Source organism: Chelonia mydas, chromosome 15 (assembly GCF_015237465.2).
Source record: "Chelonia mydas isolate rCheMyd1 chromosome 15, rCheMyd1.pri.v2, whole genome shotgun sequence".
Classification (NCBI taxonomy): Eukaryota; Metazoa; Chordata; order Testudines; family Cheloniidae; genus Chelonia; species Chelonia mydas.
Window position 1 is genome coordinate 8,514,437 of NC_057856.1, and position 14,424 is coordinate 8,528,860.

Consider the following 14,424-nt stretch of genomic DNA (forward strand, 5'->3'; position numbering starts at 1 on the left):
GAAAAAGATAATTCGGCTTACCAGTTCCAAGGTTTGTTCCATGTGCTCTTCACCTCTCACCTCCAGGTTTGTCTAGTGTTCTTTTAAGTGATGGGACTTACACCATTCCCCTTTCCTGATATTGAGTTTAAATTTCCTTTTCTTATTTTCATCCTGTTCTAGTTATACTCTCTTGTGCCCTCCTAAATAATTCCTCCCTGTCTGTCTGTCTGTCTGTGTCTCTCTCTGTGTACGTATATATATAATAAACTATGTTTACAGTGGCAAAATTAGTATCCAGAAATAACTGCTAGTAGAGAAAGCTGGAGCATAGGTAAGGATTGGGCAAGGATTGTTATCCCTCTGTCATCTAACTTTCCTCTGTGCAGGGTCAGAAGACACTGATACACAGACCCAAGCTATGCCTAAAGTACAGCTTCCACTGTTTCTGACAGCAGTGAAGATTTCAGGGTTTTAACTGTCTAAATATACCCAAGGCCATAGAATCTGTTTAATCACTCTGTGTGTGTTGCTTTTTGATGGACTCCTAACTTGTCATAATTTTAATGAGGTATTTGAAACTGAATATATAATCTGTCACCTTGTTATATGGGCCTTGTGGAAAGTAATTGTCTTTAGCACATTAGGCACACACAGACTAAAGTGCTTGCCCAATTTCTCTATCTGTAAAGTGGGTGTAACAGCACTGCCCTACTTCATGGGTCTTGAGGATAAATACATTAAAGACTATGAGGCACTCATCTACTACAGTATTGGTGCAATATAAATACCTAAGAAGACATAGGATGATTTGAATGAGCAAGGCTGAGGTTTTTGTGGACTGGATTTGCATGTTTAACTGACTCTTGTTCTCAAAAAGAAATCCCCCCCGCCCCCCCGCCCCCCAAAAAGACAAAAAACAAAAACCAAAAAACCAAAAACAAATGCTATGAGAGAACCCACTGACTAGGTACCTTCATTAACTTCATGAAGGACTGGTTAATTACTGTTAGTAGAATAAAGATGAAAGATTTGAGATGTTCAGTGCAGCATGACAAAGAAAGTGCTCATTATTATTTAACTTGCTTATCAACAGGCATCTGTTTAAACTTGGTGCTATGACTGTGGATCATTACTTGAGCAAAACTCCCACTGACTTCAGTAAGAGTTGTGACTTAATAAGGATTTCATAATCAGATCTTTTGAGTATTAACAGATGGTCACTGACTGCCTGAAACGAAGTTGTTGGGGTTTTTTTGCTTTGTTTTGTTTTGTTGATCACCACAGGTATCTGGAAACAGAACAGAGTTTGCCTTCTGGAAATTAAACCTAACTGTGAAGCAAATTTTTTTCATTTTTTTTTTTGCTACATATTCTTTAGAGGAATTATGAGAATATTAAATTGATTTGTGAGCCTGCTTATTAGAGATCCGTGGTGTTGAACCATTCGACAATAGCTGTGGAATGATGTACTTGTGGTAGCCCAAGTTGAGGGTCTATACCAGTATCCTAGAGAAACAGAAAACAAGTGATGGCCTGTATGACCTATTTGTTTGGAGTGAAAATCTGTCCTGCCAGCACTGAGAACATTAAGAAGGAAACAGTTTGCCTGCACTGTTGCCATGGACTGAATGAACAAATTCACTACTGTTTTGAAAATGCTTCTGCTGACAGTTTTTCTTTTGTGTATTTGTTAGCTTGTGTATTAGTTGCAGTTGTACTTTGCACAAACACTAATTAGACAGCCATCAACACTGAGGGCCAAAGGCTTACTAACAATGCAACTGTGATAGCAGTGTCTTAATTGGTTGAAGGTAATTGCCATTAGGCAACCATAAAGACATCTGGGGCTCTGGAGAGAGATCAATCTTCCTCCCCCTTCCCCAAATTTGTTCTGGCTCTTGCTATCCAATATAGTTAAGCTTTTTCAGATCGGATTTTGTTTTTGCCCTTATGAAATTGTCTGTTTCTTCAGTACCACTTCATTAGAACGGTGTCCAACTTCCACACCTCCACTTCCTTCCACATGTGCTGCATTTCAGTGCCCACTGCTGAGTAAGCATGAATACCAGCTGAAGCAAGCCACAGGTTTTTCCTAGCCACCTGTCTTCCACTTTCACAACTATAAAAGAGAGAAAGGAAACTATTGCTTACCTTCTTGTAAAGCTATTGCCAATAAAAAGCAGTTAAATTATTGTTTCCATAAGTAAACAGATGGAAAAAAAACCCCTCATTCATGGGGTGTGCATTCAACTTTGACTGTAACACTTTTTGTCTTGGGCTAGTCAGTTAGGCGTAGAGTGTTAAAGGTATTTAGGCTTTGCTGCACTGATTGTCACAATGCCTAACTGATTTAGGAGCCTATATCCCATTTTCAAAAGAGATTAAATGGATTTTAGACTTCTGAGTGCCTGAATCTTTTGTGAAAATGAGATTAAAATGCATCACCAAACATAATATCAGAATAAATAATACAGTTATGGAAGGTTATGTTCAGTATATCCTACAATAAGGAGAAGTAGTAGGAGAAAGGCATTAAGACATTGTTTTTTAGCAGTATTCAGTGATGAGGTAGGTAAGGGCTCTTCTGGTTAGCAGGAGCTTCAGAAGCAAAGGCTGTCTCATCACCATTGGCAAAGTAGCAGAACGGGACACAGGAAGTGGGTGCTTGTTGAGTGCTAGGTGTGGCTGGGAATTAGCTAGAGGAAAGGTCCTTAAGTTTCAACAAGACCACAGAGTGAATAAAGTGTGTGAGATCTGAAACTGGATCCTGAAATGCATTGTGAGCCAATACTAGTGTTCAAGGACGGGGAGCAAATACAGAACGTTCAGCCACTCTTTAACATAGGATGCCTTGTAGAGTAAACTATTTTCAACGGAGTAGGTGTTTAAATGGCTCTGTTTCACGGAAAGTGAGTATGAATTTGATACTGAATTCAACAAAACAGCAAGGGCAAAATAAAAAACGGCTGAATGATACCCATACCATAGAAAATAGCACCTATTTATTGCTCTATTAAAAATAAATTAGAGGTTTTTTTCCTGGCATAAAGCAGTCCAGATGAGCTTTAACTGTCATCATTGTTGGCAGTCTCAGCAGAGAAGCCACCATGTGAACGGGCTTAAGAGTTTCTGTACCTAGTCTGTGTATAAAGGACTTCATTTTGTGGTGCTCTCAGTTTAGCATAAATCATCAGAAGAATATTTACATGAGAACTCTAAAAATTATTGGGGTGGGAGAATCTTTAATAGATTAATTCCAGCATTGCTATCATCTAGGAGCAGATTATTTACTGTGCAGTGTACTGTTCTGCTGAGCCAACCTATGGTAGGCGAAACAGCCACATGAACATGAAACTTTGCCGTGTGCAACAATCCCTTGATGTAAAAATGAATTGCTTTAAGTAGAAAAGCTGCTTTTCTTTTCTTCTAATACTTTAACAATGTTTATGGAGCTAACATTGAGACTGTATTGTCCTTTAGAATAGCATTAAAGGAGCATTGTTTTAAAAACTCCTTTTCACACTGGAATCTCTGCAGTTTCACTGTTAAGGAATCCAATACCAATCAGCTATTTTTATTTTCTCATGTGTGGTAGCATGTTTTAAGTCGCAGAGTGCTTATCTTGCATGCTGTATAGAGAAGTTAGGCATAGTGCTTTTAGAAATATCAAATTCTGTTTTTTTTCTCCTCTAATTTTGCTTAAACCTTCAGCCTCCCACTCCAGGCTCCTGCACTTTTGTTTTACATTCACACATCTGAATAAGTGTCAACAAGTATGCATTTGTGTAGGGAGAGATGCTACTGTTTTTCCTTCGGTTAATCATGGAGGTAAATATTCTGCTGCTCAGTGCTGTCAACTCTAGCAATATGTGGTATCTCTTAAAACTCCAGCTCCTGGAGTGATGTGATTACAGGAGAATCATACCTTTCATTTAAAAAATAAGATAAGTTTTTAGCCCTCATGTTTGGGCGGTGGGAGGGGCTTAGAAACATGAATCCCTAGAGCTCAGACAATAGAATGGAAATTAAAGACAATGCAGACTTCATTACTTTTCAGATCTCATGAGTTGGGGGTCCTGACTTATAATTTTTGAATGCTTGGGGCTGTGAATACTGGCTGCTGCCTGCTTCTCTCATGCAGTGGATGAAGATTTACACACAATTCCAGTGCCTCTTTCTGCGGAGTTAGGATTCTGCTACTGAAAGAAAAACTGTAGCATCTGTCGCTTGCTGCTTCTGAGTGGGGAAATTCCATTAGCAGGAGTTTCTGTCAGGAGGCCGGAGGCAAGTTATTCCGGGTGCCTTGATTTTTGGGTGTCCAACTTGAGACCTGTTGTGCTGAGCACCTACAACTTCTGTTCAAGACCATGAGAGCTGCAGATTCTCAGTACCTCTGAAAATCTAGCCCAAGGTGACTCGGTTTGGACAGTCGAGATCAGTGGACAATTTTGAAAGGTTTGGCCTTGGTGTCTTGGGTCATGGAGACAAGATAGTCGTTTCACCACCCCTCCACCTCCATTCATGGAGTTGCTGCCCCCATATCTTCAAGGGGTATCTACTGGAGGCGTTCCACCGCACACACAGTCTGCCTTGGTCATTTGGCTCCAACTCTTCTGGCAGAAATGGGGGCAGTGGCTCAAGGAGAGGGGGTTGGTGGGGGTGCTGCCAGTTTTTCTCTGGTGGTGGGAGAGAGCTGCTTGAGCCATGGTCTCAGTGGAGACCATCTAGGAGAGGAAGAGAAACCATTGCTTTCTGTTGATTAATATCCCATCACTTGAGATGTGTGGAACTAGAACAATTTCCAGAAAAAGAAAAAGCCATCACTTCATCAGTGCCATAGCCCCAAATGGTCTGTCTGATTAAGTTAGAATTTTCTAAAATATTATATTCTGGGCAGGGACTCTTAATGTTACTTACAAATTAATAATAGTAGAAAAATATTTTTTACAATAGCGCATAGAGGCTTCAATTGAGATGGGTGCCCCATTCCGCTTGGTGCTGTACAAACACATAATTAAGTCATAGTTTCTGTCCCGAAGAGCTCATAATCTATACAGACAGGGTGGGAGAAAGGAAACTATATTAACCCCATTTTGAAGATGGGGAACTGAGGCACTGAGAGATTAAATGAGTTGCCCAAGATCACTCAGTAAATCTGTGGAGCAGCTGGGAATTTCTCGGATCTCATAAGCCTTAGGCCATGTCTACACTTAAATGCTTACAGTGGCACAGCTGTATCAGCGCTTGTGTAGCCGCGATATGCTGACGGGAGAGCGCTCTCCCGTGGACGTAATCAAACCAGCTCAACAAGGGGCAGTAGCTATGTCGGTGGGAGATGCTCTCCCACTGACATAGTGCTGTGCACACAAGCACTTATGCTAGCAAAATTTATGTTGCTTGGTGTGTGTTTTTTTTCACACCCTGGAGATATAAAAGATTTGCTGACATAAGTGCGAGTGTAGACATGTCCAGTGCCTTAACCACAAGACCATCCTTCCTCTCATTTATCATTAGTAGTAGTATTTATTTTTATTACTTATATAGCAGAAAAAGCGTGTTATGCACTTTATAAACAAGGAGAAGCCAAGTCCTCTGCCCTGAAGAGCTTCCATTCTCATGAAAAATTTTATTCTAAAAGAAACTCCTCTGCAAAAAATTAGGGTGGATGTAAAAATTTATGAGAGAGGGGATTGTCTTTTATTTGTAAAACACTGTCTGGATCTAAGCACTATAGAAAAAGAGATAAAGAAACTGTTTTTAGAGCTTTCACTGTTCCAGTCCTACTGTGATTCCATATTAAACACTAAAGTGCACCATTCCTTTATTTTTTCCATTCCAGATTGAGTCCATTACTTTGCCCAGTAGTAAGGAAGCTGGTACATGGGATAGTCATCTTACAGTCTTTCTGCAGACTGTTCCACTCTGCACACAGCATCCATTACTCTCTTTCCCCACCCCTCTAGTTGTATGGTTAGTGCCTTAGAACACACCGTATATAGTCAGATTCTGTGCCACTCTCAGTTTTGTGGCCTTAATTCATCTATTAGGTATGGCCGGTGTAATCTGAGAGGCCTGTTTAGGTTTTTTGTATTCTTAAGTGGAGTAAAACTAGAGATTGTCACGTGTTTCAGCAAGTGAGCTTTCTGTGAGAAGGCAGGACTTAATTGTATGAACAAATCAATTAGCCTTCAGGGACTTTACTCAGGCAACTTTGATGCATGGATGAGGCACTGGAAAGCTTGTGCCTACAAAAAACATTAGTTTTCAGTGTCTGTCCTTCGTGTGTGTAAAAATACTGCTGTTGATTAAAAATTTCTGTACATGGCTTTTGCAGTGAAGGCGGGACTTAAGGACAAAAGAGGGTTGATTCATAAGCTACAGTACAGGTTTTGCCATCTATAGTGTGATGTAATGAGCACTGATTCATTTGTTTTCCCCCCCTGTGCTCATCTCCACTTACACCCCTTCTAGAAAGTTAACGTATGTTGTTGCCATATTTCACTAACTACAATGGGGAACACTTTAATAGATTTATTTCTAGACTGTTTGAAAGTCTTAATGGACCTGATTCTGCATTGAACAGTGGTGTAAATTAGGAATAATTCCATTGAAATGAGTGGATTTATGCCAGCATAAAACCAGCGTAAGTGAGAGGAGAATCAGACTCAGTATCTAAGTTGTCTTAGTGATGTTGCCATGCAGTGGACTTAAACAGAATGAGACCCATTCCTGTGGGATTTGGTTTTAAGGCTCTTTTCCCAAATCTTTTCAAATATTTTTGGAATGAATAACATCCTGCTCTTCCAGATATACATCAGGAGATGTGAGGTTGTGGGACACCCGCACCTGGGACTACACGGCCCCCATCCTGGAACCAGTGCATGGCTCTGCTGATCCTGGACCCCAGCCGCATGTCTCCTTTGTGAGGATAAACAGCTCTCTGGCTGTAGCGGCTTATGAGGATGGTGAGTAACCACAACTCTCCTCCCTACTTTTTTTTTTTTTTTTTTTAAACAAAAGCTTTACAAAAATGAAGCAGCTGTGCTCAGCTTTGTGTGTCTGTAATCCTCTGTATCCACACACGCTTGCTTTTATGTGAAAAAGTTGGCCAATAACCATAAATGCATTAGGAGGCATTGGAACATAGCACCCATTAAAACTGATGTGTAATTCCTACCGGAACTGCTGCACAGGGTTTGACTGCCAGGCGGTGATCCAACCAAGCCGTCTTAAGCAAATAAATTGTTTGCTGTAAAATATTCTTCCTACAGCCTTGTTTTTCTTAGGGCACCCTGAGGCATGTTTATGGGAATATGGCTAAACTTTCAGTGCCTGGTTAATCAGAATTCTGCATCTTCACTCTGAATTCCCTGGATAGAATATACATAGGGTATATGTAAAGAACATTTCCTTTACTGATACCTTAATTTTCACTGCTGTTGGGTTACAATATGTGGCTAAGAAGGAAAGTTTCTTTTTGTAAGCAACACCAGTTGCTTATTTTATCATGTACACTTACTTGTCAAATAAAAAAATATTACCTAATAGTTTGTTTAATGGGAATATATTATAATCCTAATAATCTATTGCTATTTAGGATATATCCGATGTGTGCGAGTGATGTGGAGTTGAGGCAAAGAGTGACTAGACCAGAGCCACATGGTGGCAGGTCATGGGAAAAAAGAAGGCTTGGATAAGTAATTGGGATTCTGCTGTCGGAGTATTCCAAGCAAAGCTAACCACCATTGTATCCTCCATTCTCCGTGTGCCTTGTCCCGGGATTTGACATCAGAAAGACCTGTTCCTCTCATCTTGTCAGAACCAAAACCTGTTAAAGTTACAGAGCTTTACAGTATTAGTGCTGATTTTGATGCACTGTAATGTCACCAGCTGGCAGATGGGAACAAAGTATGACAGCCAAATCAAATCTATCTATCTATTTATTTATTTTTTTAAAATTAAACAAACAAACCCTCTGATAGAAACAAAGTATTTTGATTATAGTATTTGTTGCAGTGTGAACTCTATCATTGTTTGTTGTCACCAGAAACTGTTAATGGAATATTTCTTCACAGCAGCCATCCTGTTGTGATTAACATCTATAAATTGAGCTTGGTTATTTAAGTCACTGGATATTCTAGCACAAGGTGGTTTGAGCTCTGGCTTTCTATCCAGTTTGTGCAAGCAGTGAAGAGAGCAGAGTTCTCTGGTTTTATATTAGTTTCTGTTTTAGTCTTTCCAGTGACTACAGGTCTAATTATCTGTTTGTCTCATGGTCCTTGTGTTGAACTGTATGTTACAATGTGAGAATAAGTAACTGTCATGAGTAAACCTGTATGTCTTAACTCTGCTGGGCATATTGTTTAACGGATTTTGTGACAGGTCAGTGATTATTCTGATTTGAGAGCCTCAGTCAGAATAGCTTAGTTTCCATATGCACTAGTGTATTTTATGGTTTTGCAGTTGTTTACTAACATGAATGACAAAGCATATATTTATAGTTTAGTGAAGAGAATTATTTTTTTATCTAAATGACAAAAACTTCCTAAATTAGTGTGTGCCTGCTGTACTTTTCCAGCTCTCTCTCCCTTTTGTTTTGTAAGTTTGACTAATATAGAGAAACCAAACACCATTGTGCTGGAGGTTTTGTTGTCAGGCAAAGAATCCATGGCTAGCAGACTCCTTGAGATAACATCAGTTTCTCCCAGTTCAAAAGAGTTCAAGCAGTAATGTCCCTGACTTCTGATTGCATGGAAGAACTAACAGGCAGATTCTGCTTATTTAGCATCTGCTGATAGCACTATGTGGTATAGTTCAGCAGTTGCGAATAGTTCCTAAGGCATAAGAAATATAGCAAGCAAAGGGTTCATCTTGTATAAAAGAGGCTGTCAGTCATGTGTGCCTGCATGCTATGGTGTACTCTGGCTCTGACTTCACTGAAGAAAAGTTGGATTGTGAGTCCTGGTGACTGCACCCCTGGGGTATTCCATGGGAGTCAACCACAGAGGAACCAGATGCAAGGAGCGGTAGATAGAAAAACTGTACTGGGAGAAAATGTAAGTTCTATGCCTGTGCCCAGTAGGCATACTATATGTACATCTGGGGCAATGAGATTTGGCAACTTGATCCACAGTTGTGGTTTTTGAATTCCAACCCACTGGCCTCGTATTTCTTCTGCCTTGTTTCCTATTGTCAGCACTGGCAGTCCTCCAGTTTGATTTTACCACTAATTGTGTTGCACGTTACCATACTGAAATGAATCAAATCAAAATGCTTTTCCTGGAGCATTAGATAAAGCAGGCGAGGGTTCTGGGTAATGAGCAGATGCTGCTAATGCAGGGACAGTAGCGGCCTTGCCAGGACTCCATCTGCTCCATGCTTGCCTGACTTTGGCCGTAAGCCACAGCTTTTGGGGAACTGAAGTCTACTTTAACTGGCCCCCCCCCTCCCCCAGATTCTCGTAGTTTGACTTGGAAACTTTCTATGGTGTAAAATGAGAACATCCTTTTTGTACCACCTTTAAGACTTAAGCTGTCATGTTTGTCTGTGGGTATAGAAGGGAAATAATGTTGCCCCCATTTATGTTAATATTTTGAAACCTAATCAGCAGTAGCTAATATTACTTGTCATAGGTTGGTATAGAACAAACGAAAGTGATTTCTGCAGTGATCAGAATGCACTTGCTTATATGCATGCTCTGTTATTAGGAATTGAGGCAGCGCTGCTTTTGAATGGAAAACCTGATATCTCAGTAGGCAAGATGGTGAGTGAGAGGCTCTCAGAGGCATTCCCTCATCTACCTAGCACCCTGTATTTATAATATCAGAAATGGAGTGTTCTGGTGAAAAGGTCTATGTGTAGCACACTTCTAAGTTCCAAAACATGCCACAAAATAGTTACAACACCAAATAGTGTAGCTTGCAGACGCTTTAAGGAAGAAGGGTGCCTGGGTCAATGTTGCTGTGAATTTACTGTACCTCTTCATTGGTAAAAGGTACGTAAATTGAACTTTGATTTTACACTTTAAAAATAAGACACACGTTTTGATGATTTGGAATTAACTGAAATTTCAAGTTTTCTCTGCTGAACTTCTGAAACTAGTTGGCCAAGGGTCACTTCTGTTTTGCAGTTGCCAAGCAAAGGGGCAAGTATTATTATAACCGTTTTACAAATGGGAAAAAGGAGATAAGGATCCGTTTATTAACTCCAGCGAGTCACGGAGCTGGGAACAGAATCCAAGTTTTCTTACTTCTAGTTCTATGCCTGCTTCACTGAGCCATGATGTGAAGCTCAACTTTCCAGTGATATTCAATGTTAATTTCTCGCCCGAGTCGTCTGAATGGTATCTGATCTTGCTGTTTATCGCTTCAGACTACGAGCGGGGTTTTTTTGGCAAAAGTCTAGGATTCAGGATAACAAGTTTGAGACTTCAGGCCAGTTCTATTTAAAAAAAACCCATGTTTCATTAATGGTTTATTTCATTAGTATAATTTCAGGCAATATCATACTTGTAGATAGTATAGCTAGTATGCCAGATAATAATGTGAGTTTTCAGTTGGTTTTTTTCTTGTTTTCCCCTATCGAAAATAAAATACAGTATTTAAAAATGAGAAGTTTTACATTAAATTAACTTGGATCAGGATAGGAAAAGTGGGAGTTGCGCTCCTAAACAGAATAGATGAAAATTAACAGGAAAAATTGCATTTACACCCTCTCCCTCCGCTCCACCCCCCTCCCAAAAAAACAAAAACAAAAAACCTCAACAAAGAAAAAACCCACCACCCTGTAAATCACATTGGCTCCGGCAGCGTTGCTTTGAAGCTGAAATGAGGGAATAAGATCCCCACCACCACAATGTCCAGGTTCCCTGTTCTAACGTGGAATCATATGGATGATTTTCTTGCTTTGATCCTTGCAGATAATGTACATTTAGACTGGCCTACATCTCGGTCTACAAGGTTACCAGCAACCACTAGCAGTATTGTCTTAATGAGGAAGAGCTGATTAAGTGAATCCCCAGCATGGGTCATCAGCAGTATTTCAACCTGGTACCATCAGATTTAAATCACAGTCCATTTCCACTTAAACTAATGTGTTAACGATTAGCTGGTAGCAGTAGTAGGCAGTTATACCCTGTTTTGATTAGCTACTAACAAGGAGATGCGACACACACTGGTACAGGCTTAGTTTACACTACAAAGTTTTGCTGGCATAGCTATATCAGCTATGACTGTGGAAAAAATCACTCTCTCTAGCCAACATAGCTATGCCAGCAAAGCCCCTTGTGAAGATAAAACTGTGCCAACAGCAGAGCGCTTTTGTAAGCTTAACTAATGTCATTTGGGGAGGTGGTGTAGCTATGTCGGCAGAACTTCTGTCAGCTTATGCTGCATCTCCACTAGGGGGCTCTGCTGGCATAGACAAGCCCGCACTGGTAGACAGTTGCAATGTAACACTTAAAAATGTAGATAATCATTTTGCATGTCTGCTTATGCAGACCTACCATGTCATGAAATTAGAACATTGATATGAAAACAGTTCAGGTTAGTATGGTGGTAAAGCATCGTACTTGGCACCAGAGAGAAATATATTTGAAACTAAATATAAAACTAGTTGCGTGGGAAGCTTCCATTGCTAATGGGGAGCATCCCACTCAAATTCTTACTCCAGGAAAAACCTATGTAGTTGTCTGGTTCTAAATAAGCATGTAAAGACCTCAGTCTGAATCAGGGCTGCATTGTGTGAGGCCCTGTACAAACAGAGTAAAAGACAGTCTGTGCCCCAAACCACTTACAGTCCGAGGCATAATGCAGCAGGTGGATGTTAATGCTAAGTGATCATCAGGAAGTGCACGTGCAGTGATTGTAATATCACAGATCAATAGCTGCACCATCTTGCTCGTAACTGACTCCTCGCGCTTAGACAATCCAACTGAACATCTGTCTCCTTAAGCCAGAAAGGAAAGTAAGTGTGCAGTAGTTACTCAGCCAGTCTGAGAATACTGCGCTGTCACAGCTCCAATGGAGCAGAGTTGAGGTTGTGGTGTGACTCTGGCTTGTTGTGGAAGTGCCATTCTTACTCACAATTTTGTGCGTTTCTAACATTTGATGGATTTTTATTTTTTAAACTATAATGTTCTCGGAAGTTAATATGTCCTCAAACGCTGCTGTGTGCTTGCAACCTTAACTTCACCTTAGCAAAGCTTTTTGTGTGGGAATGAAATATTGGCCACTGTTGGAGGCAGGAAGACAGACTGGGTAGATCAATGATCTCATCCACACTGGCAAATCCTATGCTTTATATATATATAAAAAATATATATATATTTTTAAAATATTTCTTTTCAATGTGTGTTATCTCAACACAGATAATTTCAGCTATAAAAATGGCTTTTCCCCCATTTTGTCCCATCAAATACAATGTGAGTGAATAAAGCAAAGGCTGACTTGCCCATTAATTAATAAATTCTCTGGTGCTTTGGAGTGGAAGGACCTGCGCTCACATTTCTTTGCTTCATAGCAACACTGCTTATATAATCCATACCTGTTGGTGCCCCTGAGGGAGGCGTTTTCTAACTGTTCCCTGGAACCAAGCAAGCCCTATACTCGTTTCTCAGACATCACACGCTGTTGTGTGCACATGATATTCACTTCACGCATAATGAAAGAAAATACCAGTCAGCTCTTGCTCCCTATATTGTTCTGCATTCGCCCTCCAAACTGCTGCCTCCGTCATCTTCCGTTCTTGGCTTGGCAGTTTAAAACAAACGTGGAATCCCGTATCTTCATAAAACCTTCATTCTCTGATCTTCCCAATGATGTCTGCACACCCTCTTGTGCTGGAACTGGTATTCTGTGCATTTTATTTTTCTGACTTGGAATGTAAGTGTCTTGGGGCAGGGACTTTGTCTTTTAAATATTTGGTAAAATGCTATGTACATTGAAGATTGGTTACATGAGATTGTTTTTATACTATGTATGTTTAATTGCAGCTCATAATCAGAGCTCCTTTTCTGGTTTTAATGGATACCATGTGCCATAAACTTTTTAATGAAATGGTTTTTGCTTCTCAAACTCTGAGACCAAAACACTGAATCCCAGAGTTCTCCATTTTATTCATGGGCTAGAACAGGCTTCTGTGTGATGGGCTTATTTCATGCTGTCTTGCAGAAACCCCAAAATTTAAGGCAAAACACATTTCTTTTGTGAAGAGAGAAGCAATTCACTTTCTGTTTCTATTTTTATACTCTTCTCTGAGCAGTATTTCAGTGCTCTTGTTTGTAGAGTGCCAAAAGTGGAGTAGGTGTTCAGCAGAAAAATATGAACACAGGACCCTGCCCAAATAAGTTTACAAACGAAACAGAGTAGATCTAATTAAAGGTGCAGTTCGGGTACTCAGAAATATGTACCTCTTCCTTTCTTGAAAACTCAACTACTCACAATATTGGCATACTCAGTAGCTGATCTAAAGTGCCTGAGATCAGACTTGAGCCCTGTTGTGCCAGTTTGGAGATGTGGACCTGCTGTCCACTATAAAGTGAGGTAACAAAAAATCACAAAAGCCGTAAGTCTCTATGATGCACAAGCTACAGTCCCCAAAGTAAACAATAGTCTACACTATCCATTTAACTTGTTTTAAGCATGGGTGTGCGTGTGGCATGTGCTAACGTTCTATTTTTCAAAACCAGTTCAGCAGTTATTTACCTTTCAAGCAATTAACATAATTACCATTCGGCTAAGAAGTAATTTTGGAAAGTTCTGCTCCGAGCCCTTACGACTCCACCGGGACAGTTTTAGTTGGGACTTATTTTTTTAATGGAAGCCTAATTGCAGTTTTGGCTTTGTGCACACAAACAGAGGCGGCTAACTGTTTAGGCAAATAGCAGATTAATTTAAATATGCATCCCTAATAAAACAAAAATGGTCTCCATTATGGTTCTCGTTCCCATGACGAGGAATATAAATATTCTCCGGGAGTGCCATTAGACAGAGGCCTTAAGGATTGTCTGCATTATTTTATAGTGGTAGCACTTTCAAGATACCAAATAATCTTTACAAAAGCGAACATAAATCAATTTAAACTCATTTAGATACCATTTCCACTATGAGCAGTTTCATTACCACACTCTCGCTTTACCTCCTTTGGGACGCAGGAAAGGCGTTTGCAAACTGGCATGGGTGCCTGTCCACAGCTGCTTGTCAGAGCTTTTATGTCTCCTTTTGAAGTAGTAGCCACCATTAATCATTTCATCATTAATGGCCATGCTCAAGTAGAGGGAAGGCTTCTCCAGCTCTGATCCTGTCTGTCAGACTGAAGAATTGCTGCTCCGTTTCAATGCAGGGGTAGCTTGGGAGTGAGCTCTAACTCACTTTGTGTGTTTAGCCCTGCTGATCGGTAGTACACTAACAACTCCAGTTTACTCTTGTAAATTGAAATTAAAGC

The 14,424-nt window shown here is 40.2% G+C and overlaps 1 protein-coding gene across 2 annotated transcripts in view; it reads left to right on the forward strand.

Annotated features, from left to right (window-relative positions):
• FBXW8 (F-box and WD repeat domain containing 8) overlaps nucleotides 1-14,424 on the forward strand; it is a 62,443-nt gene that overhangs the window by 20,528 nt on the left and 27,491 nt on the right. For both annotated transcript variants that reach the window (XM_037878468.2, XM_037878469.2), the window contains exon 5: nucleotides 6,790-6,947. In XM_037878468.2, coding sequence (XP_037734396.1) covers nucleotides 6,790-6,947 — 158 coding nt within the window. The remainder of the gene's footprint in view (nucleotides 1-6,789; nucleotides 6,948-14,424) is intronic.